The sequence below is a fragment of the Aotus nancymaae genome, unplaced genomic scaffold (assembly GCF_030222135.1).
Source record: "Aotus nancymaae isolate 86718 unplaced genomic scaffold, 86718_ANA_hifiasm-v0.15.2.pri h1tg000022l_1, whole genome shotgun sequence".
Classification (NCBI taxonomy): Eukaryota; Metazoa; Chordata; class Mammalia; order Primates; family Aotidae; genus Aotus; species Aotus nancymaae.
The window spans coordinates 5,245,101-5,267,894 of record NW_026988435.1 but is presented as its reverse complement, the minus strand read 5'-3'; the positions used below and the strand labels follow the sequence as shown (position 1 = coordinate 5,267,894).

At 35.4% G+C, this 22,794-nt stretch overlaps 1 protein-coding gene across 1 annotated transcript; it reads right to left on the bottom strand.

Annotated features, from left to right (window-relative positions):
- Positions 1-3,198: 3,198 nt before the first annotated feature.
- Positions 3,199-4,781, bottom strand: ERICH2 (glutamate rich 2). The gene has a single exon (XM_021667870.2). It carries the CDS (start codon positions 4,629-4,631, stop codon positions 4,011-4,013), a length of 621 nt encoding a protein of 206 aa, XP_021523545.2. The 5' UTR covers positions 4,632-4,781; the 3' UTR covers positions 3,199-4,010.
- Positions 4,782-22,794: the final 18,013 nt, after the last annotated feature.

The window sequence follows — 22,794 nt, the reverse complement described above, 5'->3', positions numbered from 1 at the left end:
TATTTACAAGAACCTGTCATCTCAGCCCCAAATCTCCTTAAACTGATAAGGAAGTTCAGCAAAGTCTCAGGATACAAAATCAATGTGCAGAAGTCACAAGCATTTCTATACATCAATAACAGACTAACAGAGAGCCAAATCGTGAGCAAACTCCCATTCACAATTGCTACAAAGAGAATAAAATACTTAGGAATACAATTACCAAAGGATGTAAGGGACCTCTTCAAGGAGAACTAGAAACCACTGCTCAAGGAAATAAGAGAGGACACAAACAGATGGAGAAACATTCCATGCTCATGGTTAGGATGAATCTATATCCTGTAAATGGCCATATTGCCAAAAGTAATTTATAGATTCAATGCTATCCCAATCAAACTACCAATGACCTTCTTCACAGAACTAGAAAAAAACCACCTTAAACATCATATGGAGCCAAAAGAGAGCTTGTCTAGCCAAGAGAATCCTAAGCAAAAAGAACAAAGCCAGAAGCATCACCCTACCTGATTTCAAACTATACAACAAGGCTACAGTAATCAAAGCAGCATAGTACTGGTACCAAAACAGAGATATAGACCAATGGAACAGAACAGAGGCTTCGGAGGCAACGCCACAAATCTACAACCACCTGATCTTTGACAAATCTGACAAAAACAAGCAATGGGGAAAGGAGTCCCTGTTCAATAAATGGTATTCGGAAAACTGGCTAGCAGTGTGCAGAAAGCAGAAACTGGACCCCTTCCTGACACCTTACACTAAAATTAACTCCAGATGGATTAAAGACTTAAACATAAGACCTAACACCATAAAAACCTTAAAAGAAAACCTAGGCAAAACCATTCAGGATATAGTCATAGGCAAGGAATTCATGACTAAAACACCAAAAGCATTGGCAACAAATGCCAAAATAGACAAATGGGACCTAATTAAACTCCAGAGCTTTTGTACAGCAAAAGAAACAATCATTAGAGTGAACCAGCAACCAACAGAATGGGAAAAAAATTTTGTAATCAACCCATCTGACAAAGGGCTAATATCCAGAATCTACAAAGAACTAAAACAGATTTACAAAAAAACAAACAAACAAAGCCATTCAAAAGTGGGCGAAGGATATGAACAGACACTTTACAAAAGAGGACATATATGAGGCCAACAAACACATGAAAAAATGCCCATCATAACTGATTATTAGAGAAATGCAAATCAAAACCACATTGAAATACCACCAGTTAGAATGGCAATCATTAAAAAATCTAGAGACAACAGATGATGGATAGAATGTGAAGAAATAGGAACACTTTTACACTGTTGGTGGGACTATAAGTCAGTTCAACCATTGTGGAAGACAGTGTGGCGATTCCTCAAAGACCTAGAAATAGAAATTCCATTTGGCCCAGCAATCCCATTACAGGGCATATACCCAAAGGATTATAAATCATTCTATTATAAAGACACAGGCACATGTATGTTCATTTTGGCACTGTTTACAATAGCAAAGACCTGGAACCAACCCAAATGCCCATCAACAATAGACTGGACAAGGAAAATGTGGCATATATACACCATGAAATACTATGCAGCCATAAAGAACAATGAGTTTGTGTCCTTTGTAGGGACATGGATGAATCTGGAAACCATCATTCTCGGCAAACTGACACAAGAACAGAAAATCGAACACTGCATGTTGTTACTCATAGGTAGGTGTTGAACAATGAGAACACATGGACACAGAGAGGGGAGAATCACACACTGGGGTATGTTGAGGGGGGCCAAGGGAGGGTCTGCAGGGAGGGGTGGGGAGGTTGGGAGGGATAAAACGGGGAGAAATGCCAGATGTAGGTGATGGGGGGATGGAGGCAGCAAACCACATTGCCATATGTGTCCCTATGCAACAAATCCTGCATGATCTGCACATGTACCCCAGAACCTAAAGTACAATTAAAAAAAAAAAAGAAAGAAAGGTTCCAGACTTCTCCCTGCTTTATCTAGAACCTATGATCAATGTGTATCATTGAAGTATTAGCTGTAATGTTTAATGCCGTGTAAGATCTCTGATTATTGTAAGTCTGATTTGCCAATTGGATCATTGCGTTACATCACCATTCTAAATGAAGCTCCCTTCCAGGAATCATGTCCAGTTATCTTGAGAACTGCCATCTAAGAGTTACATAATTATATAAATTGACCACATGGTAACATGAAATATAAAATAATTATTAATGGATTAGCCAAACAAAAGGACTATAGTTTAAACACTCGACTCCAATAAAGAAAATATTAAGGACTCTTGGACAACCCAAACACATTAACCAGAAAACAAGTCTGTGGCTACTTTTCAAATCACATTTATTGGAATAATCTCTGTGTATTTGTTGTAAGGAAATTGAACTATAATTCAAAGAAACATATTTTAATCGTTTTCCTCCTCGTTAGAAAAATCAATTATCAACAGGATACAAAAACAGAGGAAGGAAAGCTGCTTGGAAAAATCTGTACTAAACCTGGTAAAATTTACCTTCACTCCTAAGTAAACTATTTGATGCAAATTTTCAGGAAGGGTTTAATAGGAATTTCCCGAAAGCACACATAAATAGGAGTCTTGCCTACTTGTTAATGTAGGTTTGAACAAATTCAAGGAAAGATGTAAACATTTCCTATTACACAAATTAGATGGATTTTTTCATTGTTCACATGGAAGTAGAAATGTTTAACTGACAAAGTGAAAGCAGATGTATGTGTAATTATGAAGAGGCCTTTTTTCCAGTTCAAATTCAATATAAAAATGAAAGTCTGTGAAATAAAATATGTTTCATTGAGGCATTTCTTCATGAATTATATTATTTTAGACAAAATCCCACAGGGGTAAATATATTTTCATCTTTCTCAGGTGTAAAACAAGTTTCCAAGAAGCACTATTTCCTAACAAGTGAAAATATTTCCATCTTCAACCAACCTTGAAATGTTACTGCTAGGAATAAAAAACTTTGCTATGATTCTTGACCCTTGTTCAGGACCCATTATGCAAAAGCAGATTAAAATATTTTATTTTCCCATCTGTGAATTTTGTATTTCACTGCTATGGTAACTCTTTTCTCCTCGAAGACAGAAATATTTTATTTCAATGATGATTATAGCCTATTATTACCCTCATCTAACTAAAAAGTAATAAAATTAATGTTTTATTAATTTTGCTGTTTTATTAATTTTGAGTGATAATGCTGCATTTATCATTCAAAAATTATCCTTAGAACATATCAGTGTGTGCTTACAGTAGTCAAATGCAACTATTTTGTTGCAAAAGTTAATTTTAAAATTAAATCCTTAGAACATATCAGTGTGCTTACAGTAGTCAAATGCAACTATTTTGTTGCAAAAGTTAACTTTAAAATTAAGTTTAAATCTTGTATATACTAAAATTCAATTAACTATGTTTGTTATTGGTTAAATTACATCATTTTATGTCCCTTGATGTATATAATGATAATAATTAATAAAAGTCTGAATATTCTGTTCTATTAAATGAATGCTTATTTTGTCTGTGTGTATGATGCAATGGTAATGCTAGTTAAAATAAAAAAGTAACTGCAGCTTTCTTTATTAAAAACTACTTCATTTCTTTAATTGATATTACCAATACAGCAAAATGTCAACTAACATTAGAGAGAAGGTATTCCCATTTGCTTTGTGAACAGCCAGTTTTAAAATAATGTCATTGAACAATATACATAATAAATCAGACAGCAAAATACAGTGATTAAAATTTACTCAGAAATAATCTAAATATTTGGAGAAACTTGTGTTTATATAAGCACACACAAGTTTGTGCACACATGCAAACATGCATACCATAGAGCTGAGTGTGGTATATTTAACTCTTAATAAGTAGAAAAAATGAATTACAACGGCCTTTATATACGGCATAGTATATATATATATATTTGCCACTCTCGTCTTTATATTTGCATGACATACATTAATGAAAATACATGAAGCTTTGAGCATCGCAGCAACACTCATGATCCATCTTCACCCTCGTCAGAGCTCCCGTCACTCAGTTCCTCGTCACTTTCTCCTTTACTCTCACCGCTGCTGTCTTCATCACTATCTTCACTGTCTTTCTCACGATTCTGAGTTTTCTCTATCGGCAACATTTCTTCAATAAGTGTGAAAAACTCCTTGGCCTCAGGATTTTCTGGTTCATAGATTAGGATCATCTGACATAATTTTTTTGCCAGATGGTACTCTCCGGCCATTTCTGCTCTCAGGAATTCTGCCATTAACTCTAGTGGGGCCTGAGTATTCTTTTTAGGGTTATTATCTTCATCACTGGTATCGTCTTCACCATCATCCTCTGCTGATTCTGACAACTTATCATCAATATCCTGAAGGGAATATTCATTATTTTTCTCTTGCTTTGCAATGACTGCATCTTTGCTCACTTCACCTGTGCTTTCTTTTAAGCAGGAAGATGACGGTAGGTCAGACTGTAGATTTGTTAAGACATCTTTACTTTCAATACTCCTTGAAGATACTCTATTTTCAGTATTCTTTAAAGAGACTTTATTTTCAATATTCTTAGAAGGGACTTCCTTCTTTTCTGAGAATGTCTTAGCTACGTTTGGAGAGATCTGCATTGGTGAGGCATTAAGTTTGTTTCTTAATCTTGGTCTGCGTCCAAAAAGGCGTTTACCTTTGGATTAAACATTAGCAATCTGCCATTCTGTTTGTTCTTTGTCGTCTTTGCAGTATCTCTCGTCTACAGAATTCCCGCTGGCGGCCCTCTCCAACCGACCATCCGAACGGCAGACACCGAGAATCGGCCCGGCTAGCTGCTCGCGCGGGGCTCGGGGATCCGCGCCGGGGACGCCGCGTAACCGTGGAGACTGTACGTCGCGCTGAGCAAGCCGGGCAGCAGCCGAGGGTGGGGCCTGGAAGGGCGGGGCGAGGGCGGGGGACGTGGCGGGGGCGGGGGCGGGGGACGGGGGACGTGGCGGGGGCGGGGGCTGGGGCTGGGCGGGGCGGGGCGGGACGTGGCGGGAGCGGGGGCGGGGGCGGGGGCGGGGCGGGGGCGGGGCGGGGCAGCCTGGGGAGCCGCGGAGCGGCGAGGAGGGGCATAGTATTTTTTTAAATAAAATTAAAGCTAATAAGTCTATGTATTTGTAAAATTTCTCTTTAGGAATATATAGAAATGCGATACAACAACATAAAAAGGAATGCTGAAATAGGTTCTAGATGACAAATACCTCAGTTAGTGAGAGGCAGAAAAATAGACTGGAAATGTTTAAAGAAAGGTACGCTCTACACAAGTGTCTAGGCGAGTGAATTTTCACAAACCGAACACACCCTTATAACCAATATTCAGATCAAGAAACAGAACATTAAGAGTAACGTAGAAATCCCTCTTTGTTTTTTTTTGTTGTTTGTTTTGTTGTTTTTTTTTCCAGTCATTATCTCCGTTTTTGTCTCTGCTTTGGCCATTATCTCCACTCTTGTCTTACTTCTCCTCCTCCTAGCATTATACATTAGTTTTTGTCTGTGTTTTAAATTTACACGATTGAAACTATATAGTATGTATTCTAGTGTGCAGTTTCTTTTACTCAGCATTAGGTTTGTGAGATTGGTCCATATTTTCAATATATAGTTATAAAGGATTGTTACTGTTGTATAATTTTATTGTGTGACTATATCACAATTTAACTGATCTACCGTGAATACATCTTTACACAGTTTCAGATTTAGATTATTACAAATAGTGCCAGTATAAACAATGCTGTGCTTGTCTTTTGGTAAATATGTGTACACATTTGTGTTAGGTATATGTCTCCATAAGAGCAATTGCTGGGTCATAGGATTTGCTTATGTTCAACTTTATTAGATCTTGCCAAACAATTTTAATTTACATTATTACACTCCACTATCTTGCTCCATATCTTTGCCAAAATTTATTATTTTCCACCTTTGTTTTGCATTTGAATTTTAGTCATTCTCATTGGCGTCTAATGGGTACCATTTTTTGGTTTAATTTGGATTTCCTTTAATACTGAGGAAATTAAATTTCATGTTAACTTTTATTGTCCATTTGATAGACTCTTTTGTGAATTGCATGGGCAAATCTTCTTCCCATTTTTCTCTTGCGTTTCTGCCTTTTTCCTGTTGATTAGCCTTTCTGTAACCAGATACAAATCCTATGTTATATATATGTAAATATATATGTACATGTATACACATGATAAATATATGTACACGTATATTAATATGTGTATCTATCACAAATACTTTCATTCTATGTTGTCTATTCACACTATAAATGGTACTTTTAGCAATCAAAATATCTTATCTTTAACATAGTCCAACTTGAAAAATTTTCTTTTATGGTTTTTTAATCTCTCTTTCTTGTTTAAGAAACATTTTTCTCTTTTAAAGTCACATTGTTTTTTGCTATTTTCTGTAGAATGGAAACATATGATCTACCAATCTCATTAATATATGTATATTTAAAGGAAATGAAATCATATGTTGAAGATATCTACACACTCATGTTTATTGTAATGCTATTCAAGATATATAGTATCAACCTAAAAGCCCATCTGTATAAATGGCTAAAAAATATGGTGTGTGTGTGTATATACACACAATTGTATATCCTAAAACAGAATAAAATTCTGTTATTTGCAGCAACATGGATAGACCTGGAAGACATTATAAAGAACATAATATTAAGTGAAATAAGCCAGGCGTAGAGCAACAAATATGTGGTATCACATGTGGAATCTAAAAAAGTTAATTTTCTAGAAGAAGAGGGTTAAATAATGGAAAGCAGAGGCTGAGGAACAGAGAGATGAGAGGGACTGGGAGAGCTTGGTCAATAAATATCAAGCTACGGTCAGATAGGGAGAGTAAGTTTCGGTGCTCTATCACACAGTAGGATGCCTATAGCAAATAACATACAATGTATATTCCAAGACAGCTAGAAGAGAAGAGTTTGAGTGTTGTCACCACGAAGAAATGATAAATGTTTAAGGTGATGGGTATGGTTATTACTCTGATGTGATCATTATATCCTGTATATATGCATTGAAACATCATATTGTGCCCCATAAAAAATGTCCAATTATTGTATCAATTAAAACCAAAGTTTATTTTACAAAGCTAAGAAATATTACCTTTTACTTTAGACCAACACCTGTCGTTGTATATAGTGTGGAGTAGGAGATAAACTTTTTCTCATATCAATATCCAACTGACCTGGCAGTATTTTTTGAAAAGACCAATCATTCAGCTACTGCCCAATACAATTTTCTGTTTTGAATGGTGAGTTATAAGTGTTAATTACATTGTTGAAAATAATGGAATTTAAAAATTAAATAGACTATGAATGAATCAATGGGAAAAAAGTATATATAGAACTATGTTTAATCAAATTCTGATTATCTTATGTATAATAAATATATAAAATTAAAAATAGAGAACATATGTGAGTCAGAATCACAAAAACATGATTCTTATGTGGGACAGTATCTAGTCAGCAAAACAGAATTGATATGTATATTTCTTTTGAATCAAGGAAGTTTAATGTACGGAATTCTTTTGATAAATGATGGAGAAGTTAATTGGCAAACAGACTCTTACTTTCTGGGTCTTTATTGCATGCAGAATTTTTAACTACAGAAAGCAGCTTCCACCTAGAAGGCTGGGGATCAAAGAAGCTAGAATTCAAACTGATATGTGGGGCTATGAATGGCATCTTATAAGCACAACAAGCCTGGTTCTATGTTTGTCAATAGAACCTGGAAGCTGCAGGAACTGCTCAAATTCTGGTAAAATTAGAATTGCAGTCAGCAAACAGAAATACAGCAGTTTCTTCTTTTCTTCCTCTGCTTTCCAATCTGCCTTTGGTGTCCCTTATTGGCAGAAAAACAACAGAAAGCCAACTGGCAAAGTTTGCTATAGCTCTCAGCTTTAGCACAAGAAAGCAAAGCACAGCAGAGCAGACGTGGAGCTGAGAAACTACAGATTTAATAATGACACAATTAAAAAACAAATTTGAATATTAAACAAATAGATTATTTTATTCACATTTAGATTTAAATTTAATTAAATGCAATGTCTATTAAGGCTTAAGTCAAAATAGTAAGTTATTGTATTCAGTTTGTATTTATATTTGTTTATATGACATGGAATTTTGCATATTTCAAGGGTTATATTAATAAGTGAGACATTTTTAATTTTTAAAAATTTTATGGATTCCTGTAACACATGCTTAATGTTTAAGTCTGATGAACTGTCTTAGTTAATGTTCATAATTTAAAAGTCATTCCAGTTTGTAGGTGCATTTTTTTTATTATTTAAATATCATTCTGTCTCCATCTTCTTCTTTGTAACTACTAGCATTCTGACTTCATAAAATGGTCACAAATGCTCTTCCAATCTCTTAAAATAATTTCAGCCTTTTCCTTTAAGGCTTACTTACTTCCTTAAAGTCATATCCCCATGTATATTTCTCATTAGAGATAAACGAAATACAAAATTTTGTGATAATTTGCAATTTAAAAAATGCACACCTCATCACTTTCAGAGAACAATATAGGAAAAAATAAAATTCCTCATGTGAATTTGTATGTGTTTGGCCCCCAAAATTGATTGTTTATTCTAAAAAGTATTTCGAGTTCATGGAGACTACACATAGGCAACTGGGAGAAATATAAAAGCATAATTTCTGCTATTTATTCATTATTTTAATTTCACTGGTTAACTCATGAGTTAATTCTCATGGTGGACCTTACTGTTCCACCATAAGAATGAGTTAATACAATTTTTAAAAAAAATCCATTAAAGTCAGTGCTTGACTTCATGTAGGCTAAGAAAATATGATCAGTTAATTATATCTTATTCATTTGTTGATTGTGTTACTGTGTCATAAAATGTATAAGCACAAATCAAGCTTTAAAAATCAAGAAATAAATAAAAAGAAGAGAGAACATAACTTATTGAAAAAAAGCTTTTTTTTAGCTCTTCTCCCCTAAACCTGTCTCAAAAAGTAGCAGCTCTCAAAATATTACGGAATGAATTAAGCTCTAATTGGAATTTCTTAAACATTTCAGATCTCATTAACATAAGTAATATAATGAGAACTAACCTAAACCATTGTAAAAAAATGTAAAAACTCAACATTGTTAAACAATATTAGTTTTCCTTTCTCTTTGTTTTTATACTGTGTACATACTTTTTCTTAAAAAAATTCATTTAAAAGTAAATATATTAAACTAGTTAATGTTTTCTGATGTAGATAAAACAGAAAATAAGATTTATCCAAAGTATTTTAACATTTAAATTGTTGAATTTGTGTTGGAGCATCAGATAATGTTGATAATCAAAGTGCTGCTTAAGATTATAAATTAGGATTAATTATAAATTCTAGTTATTTTACCAAAAAAGCACTTATCTATAAGACTAATAAGCTGATAAGTAACATTTCCTTTTCATTTTTTTTTCTGCTTCCTTTCCTTCACTACTGAAACGACTGTTAACAGTCAAAGGTTGACAAAGTAGGAAGAAGCAAGATGAAATTACTGTGAAGTTAGATTGCACCTGCCACCCAGGTTCCCATGGTAGCTGGCTACTAGGGAGAGTTCTCAGGCACAGAATGCCACAAAGCTGCTGCCTTGACATCCTTTCCAATTTGGAAAAGAATAAAAACACAGGTGACACAACATAATTTCCAGAAATAGATCAACTCCTGGGACAAGTCAAAATTTGAGAGAAAGGAAGTGGACTCTATTTTTTTGTAAAAGTTTCTACTGGAAACTGTTAAACACGGTATTAGGTAGTAAAAACAGAGTTGTATTAACCCATGATACACAAATACACATATATACACATTTACATATATGGACGTGTGTGTATATAATATATAATATGCGTAAATAATAAATACATTCAAGGCAACATAGATTGGAGAAGGGAAAGGATAAGGAAGAATAACTAATGGGTGCTGGGCTTGATACCTGGATGATGAAATAATCTGTACAACAAACCTCCCATGACAAAAGTTCACCTACGTAACAAACCTGCACTTGTACTTCTGAACTTAAAATAAAAATTAAAATAAGGAAACTTGCCTTTATTACAGCCTTTTACATTTCAGATGGTTTCTACGTCAAGTCTTATCAGACTGTTTCTTGATAGCTGAAATAGCCATCTCACAAACGGCGCAGAACATTCGACTTCATCAGTTTCTTCCCTGGTATTTCCTTCTTTGGTTGAGCAGCCATACTCTCAAATTATACCATTTAACTATTTGCATATGTTAATAAACTCATTGATAAAAATAATGTTAGCATTTAGGATATTGACAATAGCAAGAAATGAGAGCTGAAAGACTGAAAAGGAAAGAATACAAATATATTAACTAAAAATAAATGATGAGAGACTCTAGGAGAACTGAGATAAGAAGTTTGCAATTCTTCAGGCCTTCAAGGTCCCTAAGACATCACTTAATTTAACACAGCATAGTAATATATTTGAATGACAAATATTTTTGAATCATCCAATCCATTTAATCTGTATAAAAATAATAATGCTAGTTAACATTTAATGACTGATAACATGTCAGGCACTGTTCTGAATGCTATTTGCATTAGAAATTCTGCAGTATTTAAAAGAACACAGGGATTTGGGCTTGAGTAGTCTTCAACCATAGTAACAACTCTTTTGCAAGGTTTATTAACATTCCCATTTATAGTTGAGGAAACCAACATACATTAAACTTCAGTAAATTGTCCAAGAGCACACAAATTTTAGGTAGAAAAGTCAGGTTTTGAATCAAAGGAATGTGGATTGAAATACAGAATATTTAATCCCTACATTAAACTGGAGCTTGAGATACAGTGAAAATAAAATGTAGAATTTATTTTATTTTTGGAAAATTAATTTAAGTGGAAGTTCTCATATATCACAAAAGATACATTACTCTATTTGCATTGTTGGCATGCCCACACACAAACACAAAGTCAGCTACATTGGATTACTTTAAAAAGGGGAGTTATAAAATGTATTATGGTTACAGATATCATCTTAATTAGAGCTGTGGGGCTCATTTTAGGTGTTTTCAGTCTATGATTCTAGTCTATTCAAGCATTCAAAGTGACATCTATCATCACTTCTGCTCTTACCATTTATTTGTTGAGGTATTCTTTCAAGTATTCATTATTTAATTATCAAATAATTATATGATATGCACCAGGCACTGTGCTAAGAACTGTTTGGATGAAGAATTTAATGTCATAGACTCTTATGCTCAAAGGATTCAAAGTTTATTTGAGAAGGGCAAATTGACAGATAAATTTAGTGCTGTAAGGGCAATGCCTTAGTAGGTATGGAATAGTTATTATGGGTAATGTGAAAAAGAATTTATAATCAACCTGAAAATGGGGTAGGGGTGGGACATCAAGAAAGTCTTTCCCTAAGACCTGGTATTTAATCTGAGTCATAAAGAATAAACAAGAGTTTGCTATACTAAATATGGTTGGGAAGAAGAAAATGCTTTCTAGGAAGAGGGGGATACAAAAGCGTGGAATGAAATAGTAAAATTTGCTTGAAGTAGGTGGTGTGAGTTCAGATGTAACAAGAATCCTTGAAAATCATGTGAAATTGTTTGCTGTTCGTCCCGTAGATGAGAAGGAATCTTTGGATAGATTAGACACAGAAATGATACAGGCTGATTTGAAATGAGAAAGATTCACTTTGAAAGCTAGATGGAGAATGAATTTGAGGAAGACAAACTGGAAAGCAGAGATAAAGAGGTTTTTGCAAATGTCCTAGAAAAAGCCATAGGGAAATAAATAGTCATGGTGGCAGTAGGACTAAAAAAACTAACAGATTAAAATAACTTAGAAGATATGTAGACTTTTAAGATTAATTGAGTATGTAAGAGGGAAGAAAGCTGGAGTCAAGTTAAGTTTCAGGCACAGAGCTTCAGTGCCTGGGTGGAAGATGAAAACAAGGAGGTACAAAATACACTAGAAGCAAGTTGAGAGGGGATGATATATTCATATTTGAGCACTTCGAGTTTGATAAGCCTATAACTTATACATACAAAAAAATGTAGCAAGTTGTTTGATAGATGTATCTGAAAGTCAGGCAAAAGAAGGAAACTAGGGATAATACATTTAAGTGATTCAACACACAAAGGCTGCTTGATATATGAGAGGGGATGAGATTTTTCCTAAGAAAGCATGAATGAAATGTGAATCAGTTATCCAAGATAAGAATGCTGGAAAACATAGATACTGTCAGGACACTGTAGATACCAACATGTCATGTTAACTTTAAAAAATAATAATTCACTAGAAATCTTGGGGCAACTTAGATTAAGATAAAGATATTCCAGCTAAAAAGTCATGGGTGATTGCATTGAGTTAGTTTCATCATTCCTTAAAAGTCAAATAACGTCTTATTCTAAAACTAACAAAAAGAAAATGTCCCACAAGATTTTGAAAGCCATCACAACAGTCTTTTATGAATTTTTTCTGCCTCCCATCATCATGGCAGCCCATATAGAAAATGTAGGAAATGTAAGATATTTCTGATAATATCTTATGTTGAGTCCTTGTTTATTCTTTTAAATTCTGTAATTTCCAATACTATTGACATATTCATTGTAATATTTTGGATACTCCAAGTTTTATATACTTTGATGGAGCAATTTCCCATTGGAAGAAAAAGAAATACAATATTCTATGTGAGACCGTATATATGTATATGCATATACACACAAAACATACAGAAACATATACATTCACAGGTAATGAACACACATGCACACAAAGTTTTCCAGCCATTCTTTATGTATCTAGTAGCAACAAAAGAATAAGACCACTTTGGATAAGCATGTCATGACTACCAAAAGGCTCAACAGGGTCAACATATTCTGATTCCCCCAATGTCACTTGTTCTTTGTTTCAAACCCTTCCACAGCTCATAATTGTCTCATGTTTCCTCTTACAAATTCTTATTTTATACATTACTTTTTTTTTACTTGTATTTACCGTTTTTTTTTCCATTGGCCTTAATATGCTGCTTAAGCATGTGATTCTGCAAACTCTCCTTTGGGTGGTTGGCACTTCTTGCTCTAAGTCTCCTGCCCTCAGCTGCCTCAAGTACTCCAATGTTTCTTTCTTCTAGATAAATCTTTCCTTATTCAGTCTATCATTGACGGGCATTTGGGTTGGTTCCAAGTCTTTGCTATCGTAGACAGTGACGAAATGAACAAATGTGTGCATGTGCTTTATAATAGAATGATTTATAATCCTTTGGGTATATATCATTATAGTAATGGGATTGCTGGGTCAAATTATATTTTCATCTCTAAATCCTTGAGGAATCACTGTAAGGTCTGTTCTCGCCGAGGATAAAATGAAGAAACTGAGGCCAGCACAAAAATAATCCAATGCAAGGGAATTTATTCAGGCTCCCGGGAGAGGTTCTGCGGTCCGGAAAGGAGGAGCCGGAGAAGTTGCGCGGACTCCTCTCAGGCACAGGGTTTTATAGGGAGTGGAGGCGTCTGATTGGCTGTGCCCAAGGTGAGTGGGACAAAATGGAGCAGAGTGGGGCCCGGATGAAACAAAATGGAGGGGAGTGGGACCCGGATGGAGGGGAGTGGGGCCCAGATAGGACAAAATAGTAGGCAGGGAGTGAGGCCCAGATAGGACAAAATAGTATCAGGTAGGTCCTGATGGGTTTTTTTTTCCCAGGCTCCGGCAGGGGGCGGGGAGAGGAGGTGTGTCCGAGCTCCCGGCAAGGGAAGGAGGTGTGTCTGAGCTCCCGGCAAGGGGAGGAGGTGTGTCCAAACTCCCGGCAAGGGAAGGAAGCCTGTCTGAACTCCCCGCAAGGGGAGGGGGGCATGTCTGAGGTCCCTGTGACGGGAGGAGGCGTGTCCAAACTCTCCGCGACGCAGCCAGCCTTACAATCACCACAGTGTCTTCTACAATGGTTGAACTAATTTACACTACCACCAACAGTGTGAAAGTATTGCTGTTTCTCCACATCCTCTCCAGCATCTGTTGTCTCCAGATTTTTTAATGATCACCACTCTAACTGGTATGAGATGGTACCTCAATGTGGTTTTGATTTGCATTTCTCTAATGACCAGTGATGATGAGCATTTTTTCATATGTTTACTGGCTGCATAAATGCCTTCTTTTGAAAAGTGTCTGTTCATATCCTTCACCCATTTTTGGTGTTTTTTTTTCTTGTAAATTTGTTTAAGTTCTTTGTAGATTCTGGATATCAGCCCTTTGTCAGATGCGTAGCTTGCAAAAATTTTTTCCCATTCTGTTCATTGCAGTTCACTCTAATGATTGTTTCTTTCACTGTGCAGAAGCTCTTAAGTTTAATTAGGTCCCATTTGTCTATTTTGGCTTTTGTTGCCATTGCTTTTGGTGTTTTAGTCATGAAGTCCTTGCCTATGCCTATGTTCTGAATGGTATTGCCTAGGTTTTCTTCTAGGGTTTTTATAGTGTTAGGTCTTGTGTTTAAATATTTAATCCATCTGAAGTTAATTTTCTTATAAGGTGTAAGGAGGGGTTCCAGTTTTAGCTTTCTGCACATGGCTAGCCAGTTTTCCCAACATCATTTATTAAACAGGGAGTCCTTTCCCCATTGCTTGTTTTGTCAGGTTTGTCAAAGATCAGATGGTTGTAGATGTGTGGTGTTATTTCCAAGGCCTCTGTTCTGTTTCATTGGTTTTGGTACCAGTACCATGCTGTTTTGATTACTATAGCCTTGTAGTATAGTTCGAAGTCAGGTAGCGTGATGCCTCCAGCTTTGTTCTTTTTACTTAGGTTTGTCGTGGCTATGCAGGCTCCTTTTTGGTTCCATATGAAGTTTAAGGTGTTTTTTTTGAGTTCTGTGAAGGTCAATGGTAGCTTGATGGGGATAGCATTGACTGTATATGTTACTTTGAACATTATGGCCATTTTCTTCATATTGATTCTTCCTAACCATGAGCATGGAATGTTTTTCCATCCATTTGTTTCCTCTCTTATTTCTTAGAGCAGTGGTTTGTAGTTCTCCTTGAAGAGGTTCTTCAAGTCCCCTGTTAGTTGTATTCCTAGGTATTTTATTCTCTTTGTAGCAATTGTGAATGGGAGTTTGCTCATGATTCGGCTCTCTGTTTGTCTGTTATTGACGTATAGGAATGCTTGTGATTTTTGCAAATTGATTTTGCATACTGAGATTTTGCTTAAGTTGTTTATCATTTTAAGGGGATTTGGGGCTGAGATGATGGTATCTCCTAAATATACAATCATGTTGTCTGCAGATAGAGACAATTTGACTTCCTCTTTTCCTAATTGAATATCCTTTATTTCTTTTTCTTGCCTAATTTTTCTGGCTAGAACTTCCAATACTATGTTGAATAGAAATGGTGAAAGAGGGCATCCTTGCCTAGTGCCAGTTTTCAAGGGAATACTTTCTGTTTTTTTTCCCCCATTCAGTATGATATTGGCTGTGGGTTTGTCATAAATAGCTTTTATTATTTTGAGATATGTTCCATTGATACTTAGTTTATTGAGAGTTTTTATCATAAAGGGCTGTTGAATTCTGTCAAAGGCCTTCTCTGCATCTTTTGAGATAGTCATGTGGTTTTTGTCTTTGGTTCTGTTTATGTTATGGATTATAATTATAGATTAATGTATGTTTAACCAGCCTTGCATCCCCAGGATGAAGCCAACTTGATCATGGTGGATAAGGTTTTTGATGTACTGTTGGATTCAGTTTGCCAGTATTTTATTGAAGATTTTTGCATCAATGTTCACCATGGATATTGGCTTCAAATTTTCTTTTTTAGTTGTGTCTCCACCAGGTTTTGGTATCAGATGTTGGGGGAAGCAGCAGAGGAGAATGAACTTACAGAGTGCTTACATAAATTGGTTATGAGTAACACATAAAATGGGAACAACAAACTGCAGCAAACTGTGGGAGGCCTCTGAGGAGGCAAACTTCTCCATGCCTCATGTTCTGGTGCAGGGTGACCTAGGCCTTGTTACTGCAAACACTGTCCTCAAGGACATAAAACCCCTTCATAGCGGTAAAATGTAACCAAATTGTAGGCTCCTTGTAAGGCTTGTGTTCCACCAGCTGCACATAGATAATAGGCTAAAGATAACCACATGTTCTTGTTGTGTTAAACTCCCAAACTGCCACTGTTATCAATCTTTAGAATGACACACCAGTTTCAGCTCACTGTGATTCAGTTCTGGCTCACTGATTCACCCCACCATCAAATCACCCTCTCCCCACCATCACTCCACCCCTACTATATAGATCAAAGTGATTGTAACCAATAAATACTGTGGGAGATGAGACCTTGGGGCCTTCACTGCCTCCAGTACAAGTGATGTTTCCCTGGTTCCACTTTTATTCTTAATCTCTCTTTTTCTCATTCCTTTGTCATCATCAAACTTGGGGTATACACGAGTGGTATGTGGGGGCTGGCTCCCTACATTCTGGCGCCCAACATGGGGCACCTGCAGAGAGCAGCGTGTAGGTATCTGGACCTGGCTCCACCCAGCTGCTGCTTGGCTTTTCCTCACCTCGCCTGGGCAGCAGCTGCTGGCCTTGGACTGATCCTGTTGACTTGAACGCCACTGTGGAACAGCAAGTTTCACTTTTGAAATGACCTCTGATTCCTCTAACAGAGGAATGTCAGGCAGATCTGGCCACTTTTTGATAAAATACTGAGGAGGGGCTGACAGAGAGACTCCTTCTTTTTCCTCAGCTCCATCTTTATAAAGCAATGAAAGACAAAGAAAGCAACAGAAAAATGGAGTAAGAAAGCACAGATTCACTGAAAACAACTGACAGAACGAGTGGTTAGTACTAGCTTCAACTCCCCCTTTTCTTAAAGATGTTTTACTAAATGTAAGTAGAATACTTGCTTTCAGTTTGTTCCATGGTTACCCTGGTATACTCCAAGTGTGTTAACTCACCCACAGCACTGATTAGTTTCATCCTTAGGGGTCCTTGGTTTGTTGTTCCTCCTCTTTACCATGCTCAGGCATGCCTTCACCAAGGTCCTCGAGTCCCCATTTTGGTACACCAGAATGTAGGGTGCTGAAGTTGCTTATCTTCTTGGTGAAATTTTGGGCTGAGACGTTGGGGTCTTCTAAATATACAATCATGTTGTCTGCAAATAGAGATAATTTGACTTCCTCTTTTCCTAATTGAATACCCTTTATTTATTTTTCTTGCCTGATTGTGCTGGCCAGAACTTCTAATACTATGTTAAATAGGAGTGGTGAGAGAAGGCACCCTTGTCTTGTGCCAGTTTTCAAAGGGAATGCCTCCAGTTTTTGACCATTCGGTGTGATATTGGCTGTGGGTTTGTCATAAATACCTTTTATTATTTTGAGACACATTCCAACAATACCTATTTATTGAGAGTTTTTAGCATAAAGAAAGGGCTGTTGAATTTTGTCAAAGGCCTTCTCTGCATCTGTTGAGATAATCATGTGGTTTTTGTCTTTGGTTCTGTTTATGTGGTGGATTACGTTTATAGACTTGTGTATGTTGAACCAGCCTTGCGTCCCCAGGATGAAGCCTACTTGATCATTATGGGTAAGCTTTTTGATGTGCTGTTACCTTCTGTTTGCCACTATTTTCTTGAAGATTTTCGCATCAATGTTTATCATGGATATTGACCTGAAATTTTCTTTTTTAGTTGTGTCTCTGCCAGATTTTGGTATCAGGATGATGTTGGTCTCATCAAATGAGTTAGGGAGGATTACCTCTTCTGTATTGTTTGGAATAGTTTCAGAAGGAATGGTACCAGCTCCTCTTTGTACTTCTGGTAGAATTCGGCTGTGAACCTGTCTGGTCCTGCACTTTTTTTGGTTGGTAGACTATTAATTGATGCCTCAACTTCAGCCCTTGTTATCAGTCTATTCAGGGATTCAACTTCTTCCTGGTTTAGTCTTGGGAGGGTGTAAGTGTCCAGGAATTTATTAATTTCTTCTAGATTTACTGGTTTATGTGCATAGAGGTGTTTGTAGTAATCTCTGATGGTAGTTTGTATTTCTGTGGAATCAGTGGTGATATCTCCTTTATCATTTTTTATTCAATCTATTCAATTCTTCTCTCTCTCTTTTTTATTAGTCTGGTTAGAGGTCTATCTATTTTGTTGACCTTTACAAAAAACTGGCTCCTAGATTCATTGATCTTTTTGAAGGGTTTTTGTGTCTTTATCTCCTTCAGTTCTGTTCTGATCTTAGTTATTTCTTGTCTTCTGCTAGCTTTTGAATTTGTTAGCAAGAACATTCTCATTTTTTAGATTCCCCTCATGAAAGAACTACAAAAACCTCCAGCTAAAATCACATCTATTGGTAAAGGATTGAATACTTCAGTCCCCAGTACCAGGAACAAAGCAAAGATGTCTAATCTTATCACTTCCAATCAATTTTGTAGTGAGAATCTTGGCCAGTGAAAAGATGTAAGGAAAAGAAATAAATGTCATACATATGATTTCCATGCAAAAATTCCAAGAAAACCTACCAAAATCTTGTTCTTATTTTAACTAATAAGTGAGTTTAGCAACCAAACTTTTAAAATTTTGCTCTCTAAAGGATGCCATTAAGGAATTAAAAAAAGGAAGGAAAAAACTGGTAGCAAACAATTTCAGAACACATATTTGATCATAGTCTGCATCCAGAATATAAATAGAATTCTTACAAACTCAAAATAATGAAATAAAAATTACTAAAAAAACTCTAAAATTTATTAATAATTATACAAATATATTTAAAAAGTTATACAAGTATACATAATCACATGAAAATATACTCAACATAATTAATCATTAAGAAAATAAAAATTAACAACTACAGTGAGATACCACTGCATGCTCACTGGAATGCTGAAACTATAACTGTCAATATCAAGTGTTAGAGAAAATGTAGAGCAGCTGGAACCCTCATATACACCTGACAGGAATGCAATATGATACAGTAATGTTGGAAAAAAGTTTGGTAGTTTCATTTAAAGTTAAACACATTTTCCCAATATTCCCAGTCTGAGGTATTTACTCAAAAAGGGGGATTATACATGAAGGTTCATAGTCACTTTAGTTATTTTATGCCCCCAAGTTAGAAAAATGAAAATGTCCATTGACTAAGTAAGTCTTGGTTACCATTACATGGACTACTCTCCAACAATATAAAGTTGGGGCCAGGTGCAGTGGCTCAAGCCTGTAATGTCAGCATTTTGAGAGTCTGAGGTGGGTGGATTTCCTGAGGTCAGGAGTTCAAGACCAGCCAGGCCAACACATGGTGAAATCCTGTCTCTACTAAAAATACAAAATTAACTGGGTATTGTGGTTCATGCCTGTAATCCCAGATACTCAGGAGGATGAGGCAGGGGAATCATTTGAATCCAGGAGGTGGAGGTTGCAGTGAGCCAAGATCTTGCCACTGTACTCCAGCCAGGGAAACAGAGCATGACTCTGTCTCCCTCTCTCTCTCCCTCTCTCTCTCTCTGCGTATATATATATATATATGTATATATATACACATATACACATATATATACACATGTATATACATATATATATACACATATATATACATACATACACACAGAGTATATTGGGGTAAATGTTTAACAATTTGATCATAAATCTATAATTGTTGAAGCTGAGTGAGAATATATTCAGTTCATCATACCATTCTCTCTACTACTGCAAATGTTTGACATTTTTCATAATAAAATATAAAATAAATAAAATTTATTACAATTGTCCCTCAATGTCCTTGAAGGTTTGGTTCTAGTAGCCACCAATGTAGAAACCCATGGATGCTCAAGTACCTCATATAAAATCATGTTCTATTTGCACATAACCTACACACCTCCTCATGTATTCTTTAAATCATCTCTGAATTACTTCTAATACTTAATATAATGTAAATGATGTGTGTAAATAATTATTATACTGTATTGGGTTTTATTTTTATTATTGTGTTTCTACTGTTTATTTACCTATTCAGATATTTCCTGTATGTGATTGGGTGAATCTGTGGATGCTGAACCTGTGAATACAAAGCACTGACTATATATCCTATAAAAATTATTCTAAAAATATTGCATGAGAATGTTTGTCTCCCTAGAATAACCTACTTGATTGTTTAATTTTTACCAATGTAATTTTTAAAAATGGTATTACACGGTTATGTTAATTTTTAATTACTTGATTATTACATTTGCTCTATATTTTTATTTCTCACTTGGGATTTATCCCTTCACATCAATTCTTAAGTCTTTTTTTTTTCTTTTTTTTTTTTTTTTTTTTTGCATTTACCATCTTCCCAAATTCTAATGGGGAAAATAACAATAATATTACCAGGCAATTTTTTTTGGTACTAACTATTTACAAAACAATGTGTCAAGCAAGTTGTTATACTTTAGCTCAAAACACTATAGCAATTATATGAGTTAGACTTTATTACTATGTATGTTTTATAGGTGAAGAAACTAAAGTTCAGAATGATTATGTAACTTATCGAAGGTAGTACAGCTAGACCGGAACCAATGAGCCAAGGAACTACAGAAAAAAAATCCCTGACATGCACTTGTATGTTTATTGCAGCACTATTTACAATTGCAAAGTCATGGAACCAACCCAAATGCCAATCAATGATAGACTGGATAAAAAACAACATGGTACACATACACCATGGAATAGTATGCAGTCATAAAAATGAATGAGATAATGTCCATTGCAGAGACATGGATGAAGCTAGAAGCCATCATCCTCAGCAAACCAACACAGGAACAGAAAAACAAACAGCACATGTTCTCACTCATAATTGGGAGTTGAACACTGAGAACACATGGACACAGAGAGAGAAACAGCACACCCAGGGCCTGTTGGTGAGTGGGGAGTGAGAGGAGGGAACTTAGAAGTCTGGTTAATAAGTGTAGCAAACTGCCATAGTACATGTATACCTATATAACAGACCTGTATGTCGGTAAAAATTATTCCGTTTTCTTTTCCCTTTTTTTTTTTTTTAGAAGAAAGAAGAAAAAAAAAAAAAGGCCAAAGGTTTAAAGTTTTTTTCACTCCTTTCAGAAATATTGACCATTCTAAGTTTTCTTTTTAACACTTTCATACTTGTTCAATTTTATCCAACTCACTTCAATATCCCAATTGGAGATCTGTTTATTTTTCTTTGAAGAAAAGACTCTTCCCCTTTTTTATGTTCTTAATTTGATTGTCTTCTATCCATTTCTCTGCTTACACAAAGTGTGAAGTCATATTATGAATGCCACCTCTTTTATAAAATTGTATAATGTAACATTAATAACATTGGTTGTGTAGTCATTATCTGGGATTAAATATCGAATGTGTCATTTATAGGATACATGCTTGAGCAAATTAATATATATGTCTGTTTTAATCTTTCTCATCTACAATGTAGGACAATAACACACACATTGCATTGTCCCAGAAGAATAAATTAGAAAACTTCAACCAGGTTTTTAGTTCAATGATTGATACAAAAGTAATCATTAAGAACTATAGAAATTCTTTCCAAGAAGTGTTACAAGTAGAATTCATCATCATGGAGAAAAAAAGAATATCTTAATTACAAACTCCTTTAAGCTCCTGTGGCAGGGAGCCTCTAAAATAGACCCAATGATCTTCACTTCCTGATATCAACAGCCTCATCTAAGCCCCTCCCCTATGTAACTTGCTTCTCAGCAATGTAATATGGCAAAATTGAGAGTATCAAATTATCATAATTAAGTTACAAAGAAATGGTTATTTTTATCTTGCAAGTTTTCTCTGCCATGTTGGAAGATATTATATGGCATAAAACTCAGAGAAATCTCCAGCCAACAGCCAGTAACTGAAGTCCTCAGTCTAAGAACTGTAAAGGAATCAAAATCAGCCAATGACCACAGAGACTGAGATTGGAAGATCATTCTTCTCCTGATCCTTCTGGAGAAACTCCGGCCCTGGTGGACATCGGACTATAGTCTGATAGAAGACCATGAAGCAGAGAGTGCCAAGCTATACTGTACCCAGATTTCTGACTTGCAGAAATTGTGAGATAATAAATATATACTGTTTTAAGTGGAATTTTAAGATAAGTTATTATACAGTAATAGTTAAACAAGTTCTTTAAAGTTTTACTCTTGTGATAATACCATTTATCAAGTATATTTATTTTATCTACCTTACAAATCTGTAAACAACTAAAGTACATAATCTACCTAGGATCTATTTTTCTCTATGTCAATTTTTTTGTTCTATTAATATAATATATATTCTATATAATCCATAGTCTGATGGATTATGCCTAAATGGTTGTTCTGACATTGGCTTATTCTACCTTCTCCTGAAGAACGTAAACTACCCTTAGATATATCATACAGTTAAATTTCCAAAGCATTTTCTATTAGCATGATGCTTCACAAGATGTCTGTTATGGAGTCATGCCATGAAAAATGTTTATTACTTACACTGATTGCTTTCACAGTGAACAAGATATGGTGAGCCAGATGGCTAGAAACTTAACTTGAATTAATATACAATTTTGTTCAGTGTGTCTTAAATATTTTTGCTCAATAGTTATTAAGTTCACCTACTATTGTACAAAATCTCCCATGCACATAGTTTTTTGATACATTTATAAGACATTTGATACATTTTTATAAGACATTGCTTACAGAGATAAAATCACAAGCTTAGGTCTAAAAATTTTCTGGACAAACACAAGAAATGACTTTTGATAAAATTATTGC

What these genes read in the sequence shown, in the direction of transcription:
- ERICH2 (XM_021667870.2), bottom strand. Translation starts at nt 4,631, where the DNA reads ATGCAGATCTCTCCAAACGTAGCTAAGACATTCTCAGAAAAGAAGGAA.